Source organism: Mobula birostris, chromosome 5 (genome assembly GCF_030028105.1).
Source record: "Mobula birostris isolate sMobBir1 chromosome 5, sMobBir1.hap1, whole genome shotgun sequence".
NCBI classification, from domain to species: domain Eukaryota; kingdom Metazoa; phylum Chordata; class Chondrichthyes; order Myliobatiformes; family Myliobatidae; genus Mobula; species Mobula birostris.
The window spans coordinates 93,277,124-93,292,531 of record NC_092374.1 but is presented as its reverse complement, the minus strand read 5'-3'; the positions used below and the strand labels follow the sequence as shown (position 1 = coordinate 93,292,531).

At 44.1% G+C, this 15,408-nt stretch overlaps 1 protein-coding gene across 2 annotated transcripts in view; it reads left to right on the top strand.

Annotated features, from left to right (window-relative positions):
• The window catches only part of LOC140197887 (RPA-related protein RADX-like), a 72,579-nt gene that overhangs the window by 20,601 nt on the left and 36,570 nt on the right, over nt 1–15,408 (top strand). For both annotated transcript variants that reach the window (XM_072258451.1, XM_072258452.1), the window contains exons 7-9: nt 9,157–9,270; nt 11,092–11,265; nt 14,300–14,436. In XM_072258451.1, coding sequence (XP_072114552.1) covers nt 9,157–9,270; nt 11,092–11,265; nt 14,300–14,436 — 425 coding nt within the window. The remainder of the gene's footprint in view (nt 1–9,156; nt 9,271–11,091; nt 11,266–14,299; nt 14,437–15,408) is intronic.

Below are 15,408 nucleotides of genomic sequence, written 5' to 3'. Positions count from 1 at the left end.
GTTTGCGTCTTTTTTCTTCTAAGCATAGGTGTCTCTTGTTTGTTCTGTTCCTGGAAAGAAGACTTGCATATATTGCAACACTTTTACTGACACCTGAACTTTGATTGCCAACAAAGGAAAATCTCCACTGAAGCCACTGCTGTAGTATACAAAATGTGGACAGTACAATCCTGTAATAACAAGATGATTTGGTTTTTATTTTGTGATGTTGCTTAGGGGTTTGAATTCATAATGATTTAAGAAATAGGATTAGGAGTAGCCAGCTACACCATTCAACAAGATCACGGTTGATCTACTGCCTCAGATTATTTTCCTGTCCTGTATCCATATTCCTTGATTTTTCTTAAATATCCAGAAATCCTATCTGGATACATCACGGTTTGGTATAGCAACTGCTTTGCCCATAACGGCAAGGAATTGTAGTGAGGTGTGGACACATCTCAACACATGTTGGAAACCAGCCTCCCTTCTATGGATTCTGTCTATGACTCTTCCTGCCTCTCAGTAAAGCAGCCAAACATAATCAAGTACGCCCCCCGGAGATTCTCTCATCTCCCCTCATTTCATCGGCAGAAGATTAAAAGCCTGAAAACACATACCACCGGGCTCAGGAACAGCTGTTTCAAGACTATTTGAATAGTTTCCTAGTATGATCAAATGGACTGTTGACCTCACAGTATACTTTGCTATGATCTTGCTCTTTATTGTCTACATACACTGCACTTGTTCTGTAGCTGTTTACACTTTCTTCTGCATTCTGTTATCTTACCTGGTACCACCTCGATGCACTGTGTAATGATCTGTATGAACAGTACATAAGACAAGCTTTTCACTGTATCTCACTACATGTGACAATAATAAACCAATTCCAATTCTAAATCTCATAAATGGGAATTTCAGGAAGCTGGTCACACCACAGCTTCAGCGAGGTAGTTGGGTGACTGTCAGGAGGGTAGCAGGAGATGCAGGAGTCCCCTGTGGCTGTTCCTCTCTCTATACTGTTGGGGAGAATAGCCTCTCAGAATACAGCCAAATCAATAGCAACTGATCTCAGATGTACAGTAGAGAAGGTCAAAGTCCAAGCAGGCAGTGGTGATACAGGGCACATTCAGGTGATCCTATGGTCACAACCAAAACTCTGGGATGTCTACCTGGTGCCAGAGAATGTGTCTGAATGGTGCAGGATATTCTAAAAGGAGAGAGTGAGTCCCTATTAGTACTAACGACAAGGAAAGGAGAGAGATGAAGCCCTGCATAAAGCTCTAGGGAATGAAGTAGGAAGTTAAAAAGAAGCCCTGGTGTTGGGTGGGGGAGCACTTTAGATACATGGATCATTAGGGTCCCTTCCACAGTACAAGAAGTATGGATGCAACTAAAGTGGAGGATCACAAATATCCTTGCAGGAAAGTTTGATAGCAATACTTGGGAGGGTTTACATACTGTGGTGACGGGAAAATCAAATTGCTAGGTTGGCAAGTAAGTGATTGAGGAGAAGATAGAGGTTAAATTATGGGTAATAGTAAGACTGGTCCTCAGGTGAAAGCACTAAATTGGGTAAACTAATTACAAACAAATTGTCTTGAACTGGAGGAAATAGATTAGGGGCAGCTCTTAGAGGGTAAATCCACATTTGACATATGGGAGTCTTTTAGAAACCAGCATGCTCCTTTTTGGATGAAATTTTCCAGATGGCAAGAGTTCAGAAACCTTGGATGACAAGAGATTTATAAACTTAGGCAAACAGGAAAAGGAAGCATATGAAGTTGGAGAGGGAAAGGAATATTTGGGAGATAGTGCAGGATATCCTAAAGTATCTTTAGCCAGAGAGTGGTGAACCTGTGGAATTTGTTGCCACAGGCAGCTGTGGAGACCAAGTCATGGAGCATATCTAAGGCAGAACTTGATAGATTACTGAGGCAAAATGGACTAATTCTGCTCCTATATCATGATCTTATAGTTGTAACTGTATTAACTTGCAGGTTGAGTTGGTAGTAGGGAAAGCAAATTAAATGTTAGCATTCATTTCCAAGAGGACTAAAATGTAAAAGCAGGAATGTAATGCTGAGGCTTTATAAGGCGTCAGAGCAATTTTGAGTCTTATATCAGAAAGGATCTACTGGCATTGGAAAGGATCCAGAGGAGCTTACAAAGCTCCCTTTTGCCCAGTTTTTGGAAAATCAGATCACTCTTCGATCCTGCTTTTGCCGATGTACAGGCAGAAACTGAAACAAGAGGCGACCATAGTTAAAACCGTCCATTGTTGGTCTGACCGATCGGTCTCCGTGCTGCAGGACTGCTTTGATGACGTCGACTGGAATGTCTGCCATGATGAAGATGTCTCCGAGTTCGCAGATGGAGTCATGTGCTTCATCCAGAAGTGCATCAGCAATGTTGTCCCCCAGAGGTCAGTCAGGGTCTTCCTGAACCAGAAACCCTGGATCAATAGTTCTGTGCGAGCAGCACTTACTGCACGGCACAGAGCTTACGCTGCCGGCAATCAGCAAGAGCTCAAGAAAAGCAGCTACAGTCTGCACAAAATTATCACGGCTGCAAAACAACAAAACAGGGACAAGATTGAGTCAAGATTCACAACGAATAGCACATGTGACTTATGGCGAGGGTTGCATACCATCGCAGACTTCAAAGCTAAACATAGTGGCGCTGCCAACATTGCACCCTTTCTCCTAGATGAACTCAATGGCTTTTACGCTCGGTTCGATGTCGCTAACTCTGCGCCTCCGAGGAAAGCCACTGCTACAACCTGCAACCTGGCCATCTCTGAGGCTGAGGTATGCAGCTGTTTCCAATGACAGTCACAAAGCTGCAGAACCGGACGGCATCTCAGGGCGAGTACTCAGGATGTGTGCGGCCCAACTGGCAGGTGTGTTTACTGACATTTTTAATCTCTCCCTCTCCCAGTGTTGAGTGCCCTCCTGCTTCAAATTATCCACTATTGTCCCTGTACCAAAAAAGACCAAGGTAACATGTCTGAATGACTGGCGTCCTGTAGCACTCACCTCAATAATAAGCAAATGCTTTGAGAGGCTGGTCAAGGACTACATCTGCAGCATGCTACCACCCAAACTGGACCCCCCCGCTACAATTTGCCTACCAACGCAAACCAATCCACAGACGACACAATAGCCAGTGCTCTACATACCGTCCTTACACATCTGAAGAAAAAGATGTTGTGTGAGAATGCTGTTCTTGGATTACAGTTCAGCATTCAACACCATAATTCCATCCGAGCTCGACAGGAAGCTCAGAGACCTCAGCCTTGACCCTGCCTTGTGCAGCTGTATCCTGGACTTCCTGTCAGATCGCTGGCAGGTGGTAAGAGTGGGCTTCCTCACCTCCAACCCTCTGACTCTCAGCACAGGAGTCCTTCAGGGCTGTGTACTAAATCGCCTCCTTTAATCCCTGTATATCCATGACTATGTCACCACCCACAGCTCTAATCTGCTAATTAAATTTGCGGACAACCAGCTTAATCTCAAACAATAACGAGGTGACCTACAGGGAAGAAGTAATCTCCCTGACAGAGTGGTGTCAAGAAAACAACCTCTCCCTCAATGTCACAAAAACAAAGGAGCTGAGGTGGAATGGAGACGAACTAACCCCTATTGATGTCAATAGATCTGGGGTTGAGAGGGTAAACAGCTTTAAGTTCCTTAGCATCCACATCATCGAGGACCTCGCGTGGTGTGTACACACCAGCTGTGTGGTGAAAAAGGCACAACAGCACCTCTTTCACCTCAGACAGCTGAAGTTTGGAATGGGCCCCTAAACCCTAAGAACTTTCTACAGGGGCACAGTTGAGAGCATCCTGACTGGCTGCATCACTGCCTGGTATGGGAACTGTACCTCCCTTAATTGCAGGACTCTGCAGAGAGTGGTGCGGACAGCCCAGCGCATCTGTAGTTGTGAACTTCCCATGATTCAGGACATTTACAAAGAAGAATATGAAAAAACGACCCAAAGAATCATTGGGGACCCGAGTCACCCCAACCACAATCTATTCTAGCTGCTGCCATCTGGGAAACAGTACCACTGCATAAAAGCCGGGACCAACAGGCTCCGGGACAGCTTCTTCCACCAGACCATCAGACTGATTAGCTCATGCTGATCTGAGTGTATTTCTATGTTACATTGTTCAATTTATTATAAATTACTATGATTACATATTATGCATTTAGATGGAGATGTAACGTAAAGATTTTTATTCCTCATATATGTGAAGAATGTAAGAAATTAAGTCAATTCATTCAATTCAATGACAATTAACCCAGGAATAAAAGGGTTAATGTATGAGGAGCATTCAGTGGCTCTGGGCATCTACTCACTGGTGTTTGGAAGAATGAGGGGGATCTTATTGAAGCCTCCCGATTATAAAGTGGACATGGAGAGGATGTTTCCAATAGTGGGAGAGTTTAGGATCAGACCAGTTTAGGGACAGCCTCAAGCAAAGTATCTCCCTTCAGAACAGAGGTGAGGAGGAAATTCTTTAGCCAGGGAGTTGTGAATCTGTGGAATTCATTGCCATGGACAGTGGTGGAGGCCAAGTATTTAAAGCAGAGTTGTTAAGCTTTTGATTAGTAAAGGTGTCAAAGGTTACAGGGAGAAGGCAGGAGAATGGGGTTGAGAGAGAAAATAAATCAGCCATGATGGAATGGTATAAGAATAGAAGAATTAGAAAGGCTAAAAGGGACCCCCCAGTTGTCCTTGGCAAGAAGGATTAAAGAGAATCCTGTAGCATTTTATACATAAACTTTTAATCTTCGCACTTTTCTACATTATACTCCATCTACCTTGTTGCATACTTAGCTAGTTTGTTTGTGATCCTCATTTATTTTTTCATTAGGACTCCCACTTTCTTCTCTCACCAGCAAACTTAAAACTATTACCTTGGCCTGCTCAGAGAAGTAATTCAGCATAAGTTTTTATATTTACAGTATCCCATTACTCTGCAAACCTGACCTGTTTATTCCTACTTTATTTGTCTTTTCTATCTGTTAGCCAACTCTCAATCCACAGTTGTGTGTTGCCCTCAATTCTGTGTATTTAACCTTATTCACAACCGTCTGTGTGGGACCTTATTGGAAGCCGCCTGAAAATGCCAATATGCCACATTCACTGCTTATCTCTCATCAGCTAGGCTAAATGTATACTCAAAGACGTCCAGCAGGCCAGACAAGTAGGGTTTCCCTATTATAAATCTCTGTGAACTATGCTCAATCACTATTACTTTTTAAGCCTCTAGATACTAAATATTCAAAGGTACATTTAATATCAGAGAATGTATGCAGTGTACAATCTGAAATTTGTCCTCTTCACAGACATCCACGAAACAAAGAAACCGCGTAGAACGTTAGAAACATCAGAGCTCCGAAGCCCCTGCCCCCTTTCTTTGCACAAGCACGAGCAAAACTATCAACCCCATCTGCGCCAGCAGAAGCACTAACCTCACTCCACCCTCCTACCATGCGAGCAACAGCAGAGTCCTTGATCCAGAGTCCATCAAAACTACAGTCCACATACCAACAGTTTGGTATCTCAGACAGGCTCTCTCCATCCAGTGAGGGAGAGAGAGAGAGAGATCGCTCCTGCAACAACGAGAGCAGAGACCAACAACTCGCTGCTCCAATGTTACAAACTTCCGCATTGCTTCTCCAAGCCTCCACCCGTCTCAGGGTCCTCCAGGCTCTCCATTGAAAGAGAGAGAAAGATAGGGATCACTCCGAAGACAGCTGGCAATTAGCAAGCACATACCTGCTGTCTCAGTGTTCCAGTTTCAATGTGTCGGTCTCCCACCATGCTCCAGTTGGCAGAACCACTCCCTGACTTCTACCCTCTCAGCCCCAAGGGTGCACATCTTTCACTCCATTCCTGGAGATAGCAAAGCGCTTATCTGAACAATTGGTCTGAAAACCCACCACTTATAAAGAACTGTAGATCACAACAGAACCACCACCACCTTGAAAAGAGAAGAAAGACATAAGAGAAAAGAGATTATTACAGGTTCCTGCATTTACTCAATTACTGATGTAAGGCTAACAAATTGGTAGTTCCTTGTTCTTCAAAAACTAGTCATGAAATCATTTGCATCCACCCAAAAGACTTAAGATTAAATCTATTCCTCTGCCTCAGCCAAGATCATATTAAATGGTGGGAAGGGTTTGCCTTTTACTCTAGTGCCTGCTTTCTTCATTTCAGCTTCCCAGTTCTAGAACATAGAAGAGTGCAGCACAGTACAGGCCCTTTGGTGCATGATGTTGTGTCGACCTTTTAACCTACCGTAAGATCAATCTAACCCTTCCCTCACACATTGCCCTCCATTTCCCAGTTCTTTTGAAGGGTCTCTGACCTGAAAAAGTCAGCTCTATCTCTGCCGCCTGCCCCCTCCAGTACTGCCTGGCCTGTTAAGTGCTTCAACTAGTGGTTTTGAAACTTCTTTTTATCTGGTACAAGGTAATACCATGGGGCATAGTATTAAAGTGATTGGTGGAAGTATAGTGGGATGTCAGGGGTAAGTTTTTTTTATATAGGGAGTGGTGGGTCGGTTGAAAGCTCTGCTCCAGGGGTGCTGATAGAGGTAGATGCATTAGGGGCATTTAAGAACATCTTGGATAAGCACGTGGATGAAAGAGAAAAACGGAAGGCTATGTGGGAAGGAAGGGGTAGATTGATCATAAGGTCAGCACAACATTGTGAGTCGAAGGGTTGAACTATGCTATAATGTTGTATAAGGTCTGTGAATACTTAATGTTTGTTACGCCACTGGTGTTTAGGGCAGCAATGAAAATCCTCTTTATCTCTGGTGGTGTTTCGGGCTTCCTTCATTGTGTTAGTAGCTTCCTCTTGGTTCTCACTATTGTCACTCATGCAAGTCCCAGATGGAGACTTGGGAATCCCATCACACTCAGATGTTGAAGGATTCTTCTTTGCTGTTTCTGTAACAAATTTGTTTGACCAGTCAGGGTTATTAACCCTGAGCTGAACCCCCGAACCTGGAAGACCGGTGGACCACTCTTAGTCTGGCCTCTACCCTTTGATCTGTTTGGCATGGGTGACCCTACCAAGAGCCAAAGCATAAAGCCCTGACTGCAGCCAGCATAGCTCTCTGGGTCATTGAGGCACATGAGCCTTCAAACCACAGCAAGGTTGTGGTCCTCTTGGAGGAAGGTGTGCGAATATTTTTGTTATCTGCAATAATGTATTGAACTAATGCAATTCCACACTAGCACACATATGTACATTTTTACTGAATGATATCTCTGTATTTTGAACCAACGTCACAGCTGCTGTGATGTTTGATGGAGAGGTATTATCTAAAGCTTTGCAATACCACCCCTTGTTTTTGAGCTAAGGCATGGGTTTATGACTGATGAGGTCTCAGTTTAGCACACTATCAGAGTCCTAACCGTAAAACTGCAGAGTTAAACCCGATCTAGCTTCAGCAGTTAGTTACAAACTCAACTCAGCCAAAGGACTGTTTCATACATGACAGACTGTGAACTGTGGGAATGGTTATGAGAGTGGTTATGTTACTGGACTAGTGTTCTTAAAGATCAGCTTTACTTATTTGGCACATGTACATTGAAATAGGCAGTGAAATGTGTCGTTTGCTTCAAAGACCAACACAGTCTGAGGATTGTGCTGGGGGCAGCCCGCAAGTGTCACCAAGTTTCTGGTGGCAACGTAGCATTCCCACAGCTTACTAACCCTAACCTGTATGTCTTTGGAATGTGGGAGAAAACCCTTGTGGTCACAGGCAGAATGTACAAACTCCTTGCAGACAGCAGCGGGAATGGGGCCCTAACTGGTGATCCCTGGTGCTGTGAAGTGTTGTGCTACTGCTGTGCTACTGTGCCATCCCTTGAGCACGCATCAAAGGTACAGAGGTTGAAATCCCACAACAGCAGCTGGGTAATTTAAATTCAGACACTTTTAAAATGTAGAGTTATACTGCTCCTCCAGCAGTACATTGTTCTCTCAGTAGTGTAACACTGTCTCAGTACTGTCCTCTACAACAATACTATGTCCATTCTGTACAGCCCTCCCTGCCAGTACTGTCCGTCCAACAAGACCAACTCAGTCCAGTTGATGTGTGAATCTGGATCTCCAACAATGTGCTTATCTCAATAATCCTCTGAGATATCCCAGCAAAATGGAGAAACGTATATGTGGGGTGTCAGAGGTTAAGTTTTTTTCTTACACAGAGATATGTGCGTGGATTTTTTCAATTTTTTTTATTGAGGTACAGCACAGAATAGGCCCTTCCAGCCATGCCGCCCAGCAATCCCCCAATTTAATCCGAGCCTAACCATGGGACAATTGACAATGACTAATTAACCTACCAACTGGTACGTCTTTGGACTGTGGAAGGAAACCGGAGCACCCGGAGGAAGTCCATGTGTCACAGAGAGTATGTACAAACACCTTACATGCAGCAGCGGGAATTGAACCCGGATCACCTGTACTGTAAAGCGCTATGCTAACCACTACGCTGCTGTACAGACCCAGGAATGCACTGCCAGGGTTAGTGGTAGAGGCAGATACATTAGGAACATCAGGAGACTCGTAGGTAGGCACTTGGGTGAGAGAAAAATGGATATCTAAGTGGGGAAGAAGGATTAGATTGATCTTAGAATAGGTTAAAATGTCAGCACAACATTGTGAGCTGATTGTTCCATGTTCTATGTAAATCATGTAGTTTAAGGGTGGTTGAATGTGGTTAACAGCTGATCTCACTACACTCCACACCACTTGGCATGAAGACTTGTCATCAGGACCAGAAAACACCCTCCTTGCCTGACATACATGAGAACTGCCGAGCCAGCTTGCAAATAGGTTTAGGCAGTCCTAGGTGACTGGAAGTCATGGTCATTAGAGATATTTTCCAGCTGATTCCACGCATTGCAGGTGGTAGCAAAATTACCGGGATTTGCTTTCTCTCAATGCTCACCCTTCATGGAATGGTTGCGTGCGTTCTTAAAGGGACAGGACCAGCTTATCGCTGAACATCTCAGACCTGCTGTTGGTCCCAAACCAGCCAACATGTATGTTCTCAACTTTACAGCCAGCTAAGATTGAGATAGTGATTAAACTAAAATGTAGAGAAATGCCTCTCAAGTGTTCCTTTCTTTTTCATTTAAGTGACCTTCCTCGTGTGTACCCATGTCAGGGTGGAAGGCAAAGTGACTGATCCCAATGGACCGACAACATTCCCTTACCTCCTCACCACCGAATACACTCAGGTGTATGTAAACGGTATGTATATGGAACAGCTAGTTATGTGTGCTGAGGCAGCAACTAAATCAAAGTTCAAAGTAAATTTATTACTAAAGTACCTATGTGTCGCCATACACAACCCTGAGATTCATTTTCTAGCAGTTGTTTGCAATAGAACAAAGAAATACAGAAGAATCAATGATAATCTTCTATAGATGTCTAGTGGAGAGCATATTGACTGGCTGCTTCATGCCCTGGTATGAAAACACCAATGCCTTTGAATGGAAAGCCCTACAAAAGGAAGGGGATTCATCCCAGTCCATTATGGGTAAAGCTCTTCCAACCACAGAGATTGTCTACATGTTGTAGGAAAGCAGCATCCCCAACAGAGATTTCCACCACCCAGGATGTGCTCTCTTCTTCCTGCTGCCATTGGGTAAAAGATACAAGAGCCTCAGGACTCATACCACCAGGTTCAAGGACAGTACTTCCCCTCAACCATCAGGCTTTTGAATAAAGGACGATAACTACACTCTCTTGCCCCATCATTGAAATGTTCCCACAACCAACTCACTTTAAGGACTCTTTATCTGATTGTCTCATGTTCTTGTTATTTATTGCTATTTACTTACATCTGCATTTGCACAGTTTGTTGTCTTACGCATTCTGGTTGATCTTTCATTGATCCTGTTATAGTTGCTATTCAATAGATTTGCTGATTACGCCCACAGAAAAATGAATCTCAGGGTTATATATGGTAACATGTATGTACTTCAATAATAAAATTAACTTTGAACACAGACTGAGAAGCAATCCATGTGCAAACAAGACAAACTGTGCAAATCCAAAAAAATTATAATTAAATAAGTATTACCGAGAGCATGAGTTGTACAGGGTCGTGGGGGGTGCAACATGAGCTGTTTAAAGAATGCCTACCTGACCCAGTCAGAGGTAATGGTACTGGTTGGTTCCAGCAAAAGAAAAGTACTGTACATAAAAATATAAAAAGCCAAAAAACTGACAGATTTTTGAAGGGTGAGGAATATGGGTTAGGTAGATGAATTGGTCAAACTGAATACTGGAACAAGTTTAAGTGACGGAATGACTTTCTGCTTTTCCTGTGTCACCATTCCTTCACCGTAACTCATCAGGGGTGATTGATAAGTTTGTGGCCTACGGTAGACGGAGATGAGTTATTAACTTCAAACTTTCTGAATAATCACTCAAAGGGTTGAACTGCATGTGCATGTAACGAGAGCCGTATAACTCATCTCCTTCTACCTTAGGCGACGAACCTATCAATCACCCCTGCTGTGGAAACTTTCTGGAGGTCCAAGATCCGCATGCTCTCCAACTGCTGTACTAAGTGTGTACATGTAGGAGGGGACTATGTTGAAAAATAAATGTGCTAGGTTTTCTAAAATTGACTCCTTCTACCTTAGGCCACGAACTTATCAAGCACCCCTCATATGCACTTTGAACTTTGAGATGGGTCCATTTTCCAAACTGAAGACAAGGAATTATGGATGCTGGAATTCTGGATCCACCAGCTCCTTTGCCTGTTGTCCCAGTTTCCCATTTGTCTCCATGTTCTTTTTCAGGTGGGTTTACAGTCAACCTCCCAGTGAACCTGCAGTGTAGAGGAATGGGAACCAGATTAGGCAGTATCGTTCTCAATGCAGCCACTGGGGGGAGCTACTGGATGTGCGTCAATGTTTATGAATGATACTCCAGGCAAGCAGAGATCATTCACACCTGCAGTAACAATTGTGTGTGTGTTGCTCTGAATTTCCAACATTTGCAGAATTTTTTTTAATAACTTTCCGGCCTGCTGTTTTTAACCTTCTGTTTCTCCTTTAGGCTACCATCGAGGAAAACCGTACGTGAAGAACCCCAAAGTGAAGGAGTTTATTCATTGGGTACAAACTGCCAAGGATAAGTACAGGGAGAGGCTGAGTCATTCTCGAATTGGCGGGTATTACACCTTTCCTCCCCTGCCCTGCAGCGAGCGGGATTATCGGCAAGAAGTGCTCGGTGAGCCACACTCTTTCGTAACTTCTGTTGTGCATGCATTCTTCCTTACCATGGTCACATTGCAGGGTTGTGAGCATGGCATCCAGACTAACAGTAGTGAGAGCTCACTGTACAGTCAGAGGTAACAGAAAGAGAGAGTGTCTAGGCAACACCCAGGGAGCACTGAGGACACACTAGAGTATCAGAGAAGCAGTGTTGAAGGTATTGCTGTATAGTCGAGGACCATACTGAGAGAACTTTGTACTGTTGGAGGGTGCAGTACTGAGAGAGTGCAGTACGGTCAAGAGCATGAGGGTGGTTTGTACTATTTGAACTATACTGAGGGAACTCTGAACAGTTACAGTACCAGAGGAACAATGCTGAGGGGGCAGTTAGATAGAACAGTACTGCTGGGACCAGGACTGAAGGAAGACCGTGCTTTGGGGTGGAAGCGTGTTCAATGATACTGTAATGCTGGAAGGAATTGTACTGAGAGAGCTCTTTTTCTATTAAGATACAACAGACTGCACATGTTGGAATCCAGAATGCCAACAATCTGCTGATGGAAGTTAGAAGGTCAAGAGGCATCTGTAGGGGGAGAGGAACTGTTGACATTTCAGGTCATTCTGCTGAGTTCCTGCTGTAGACAGTCTGTTGCTCCAGAAACTCTGATGTGGGCTTTCGATCTGAAACAATAACCATTCCTATCCACTGTTCCCGAAGGACAATGCTGAATTCACTGAGTTCCTCCAGTAGATTTTTGCTCCTTATCTTTCAGAAGGCCAATGCAGTGAGAGTGCAACAGTTTTAAAGGAGGTGGCACTAAGAGAGTGCCATTTTGTCAGGACTATTCTGTGGGAATGCTGCACTACATAGGGCAGAGTTGAGGGAGTCCATTCTGACAGGGAGGTGGATGGATAACCTCTTGCATCTAGGTCTTGCCCCCTTAGAACATAAGAACATAAGAAATAGGAGCAGGAGTCGGCCATCTGGCCTGTCGGGCCTGCTCTGCCATTCAATAAGATCATGGCTGATCTGGTCAGGGGCTCATCTCCATCTACCTGCCTTTTCCCCATAACCTTTAATTCCCTTACTATGCAAAAATAGATCTAGCCTTGTCTTAAACGTGTTTACTGAGGTAGCTTCCACTGCTTCGTTGGCAGAGAATTCCACAGATTCACCACTCTCTGGGAAAATCTTCCTCTTCATCTCCATCCTAAATCTACACCCCTAAATTTTGAGGCTATGTCCCCTAGTTCTAGTCTGACCTACCAGTGGAAACAACTTTCCTGCCTCTATCTTATCTATCCCTTTCATAATTTTATATGTTTCTATAAGATCTCCTCTCATTCTTCCGAATTCCAGCATGTATAGTCCCAGACAACTCAATCTCTCCTCATACTCTAACTTCCTCATCTCTACAATCAACCTGGTGAACCTCCTCTGCACCACCTCCAAAGCCAGTATATCCTTCCTCAAGTAAGGAGACCAGAACTGCATGCAGTACTCCAGGTGTGGCCTCACCAGTACCCTGCACAGTTGCAGCATAACCTCCCTGCTCTTTCCCTCTAGTAATGAAGGCCAACATTCTATTTGTCTTCTTGATAGCCTGCTGCACCTGCAAACCAACCTTCTGTGATTCATGCACAAGCACTTCCAAGTCCACCTGCACAGTTCTTCGATTTTTCCTTCCAAAGTGGATGACCTCACATTTGCCATCATTGTTCTCCATCTGCCAGACCCTTGCCCACTCACTTAACCTATCCTTATCTCTCTGCAAACTCTCCATATCTTCTGCACAACTTATTTTTCCACTCAATTTAGTATCAGCAAACTTAGATACACTACACTTGGTCTCCTCTTCCAGATTGTTAATGTATTATCATGAACATTTTGTGGATCCAGCACTGACCCCTGCGGCACACCGCGCACCACTGATTGCCAACCAGAGTAACAGCCATGTATACTAACTCTCTGCTTTCTATTAGTTAACCAATCCTCTATCCATTGTAATACATCACCCCCGACTCTATGCATCCTTATCTTATGGAGAAGTCTTTTATGTGGCACCTTATTGAATGCCTTCTGGAAATCTAGGTAAATAATGTTCATCTATTCCCCTCTATCCACTGCGCTTCTTATATCCTCAAAGAACTCTCTTCTCATTGCTACCGTCAGGGAAGAGGTACAGGAGCCTGAAAGCACACACTCAACATTTTAGGAACAGCTTCTTCCCCTCCCTTCCAAGAGGACCACAACCTTGACGTAGGGTTTAGAGGCTTGCATGCCTCAATGACCTGGAGAGCTAGGGTCAGGGCCTTGTGCCTTAGCTCTTGGAAGGGTCACCTGCATGCCAAATTGGTCAAAGGGTAGAGGCCAGAAAAGAATGGTCTACCAGTCCTTCCGCTTCAGGGTTCAGTTCAGGGTCATCAACCCTGACTCGTTAACAAAATCGTTACAGAAACAGTAATGAAGAATCCTTCCATACAGAGAGATGGAGGGCCTTCATTGTGCCCTAAGCACCAGCGGCGTTTATATATATCTGTGTGTGTGTGTGTGTGTGTGTGTATATGTATTTGTGGGTGTGTGTACATATATACACATAAATATTTCTTATCATAACTTAATAGTATTTATATATTTGCACTGTACTGCTGCTGCAAAACAACAAATTTCATGACATGCCAGTGATATGTGATATTAAACCTAATTCTGATTCTATCCTGACCAATCTTTTATCTGCCAAGTACTCTCAGGAGACCAAGTAATCATATTTAGATCACAGGCAAAACTCAACATCTGTTTGGAATGGCTGATTAAATAAACTTACTTCCCGTTTGTTCTGTGAATAAATCAATTCCATCTGGCTGTCTCTGTGTCAGCTGCTCTACGTGTAGCACGTTCACTGAGTGCAAGGATTTATTCTCATCTGATGTAGTCTGTGGCAGCTGTACCGAAGGAACAGCTCTGCCTGCAGTGCGCTACTGAGGAAATTTCAGGGGGTGAAGTACTCTGCTACAAGCAACCTCAGGAAGTTCATGAATTTTTTCCTCAGGTGGATCAGCCTTGACCACCATGTCAGAACTGAAACAGCTCCTGGATCAGCTGGAGTACAGAGAATACAGGAGGGTCACTGTCCAAGGGCACATCAGCGCTGTGAAGTACAAGCCACTGAACGCCGAAGATGGAGAGGTAATGAAGCTGGGCAAATCGCTCCTTGGCACCGGAGTTAGTGTTGGGGACAGTGAATGGTATCGGTGCAGAACCCGGTAGCTCGTTCAGGGTGATTGTGCACATCTGTGTGTCCATGTATGTCTGAACAGTTATGTCAGTGTGTGCATGTATCTCTCAACATATGAGTGTGTGTGAGAGAGTAAAAGTATATACTTTATAGTCGCCAAACAATACGTACAATCATCACAGCGATATTTGAATCTGCGCTTCACACTCCCTGGATTACAAATATTAAATATTAAGAATATTAAAAATAGTTAAAATTAGTAAATATTAAAAATTTAAGTTATAAATCATAAATAGAAAGTAGAAAAATGGGAAATAGGGTAGTGCAAAAAAACCGAGAGGCAGGTCCGGATATTTGGAGGGTACGGCTCAGATCCGTACTTCGAGAAAATAGTGGTATCGTTAGGAAGGAAATGCACAGCGTCCTCTCCCAGGCTGTAAAGTTGCGATTCTTTCCACCCCTTGAGTCTGAATGGTTAGCATCTAATTCCCCTTCAGGTTCCTTAAGGTCGTTATAGCCAGGGAACAAGCTCCAGCTACCTATTAAGTGTTCTCAATGGCATGCGTCTCAGAGAGCCTCTGATGACCGTCTAGCTTCTGGCCTTCACGTGTCTTAGCTACTAAGCCTAGTGCAACCAATTCTATTGACAGGATTAGGAGCAAAGGCAGGTTATTGGCACCTTAAAACCCATTGCTTCAGGCAGATAGGGCTCCTCAGCTGTAGTCAGCAGCTCACCTCGGAGAAGGAAAACTGATCTCAAACCTCTGCTGCCTTGCAGCTATACCCACTCATGGGGAAGGCTTCGGGAGTGAACCCCGAGGGAAAAATCCAGAGATGGAATCCCTGTGGCAGTCCTACATTGTGATCAACGCTGACTGGCAACTCCTGGGACGCTGCTGGTGCCAGACTTTATTGGTCTCTGC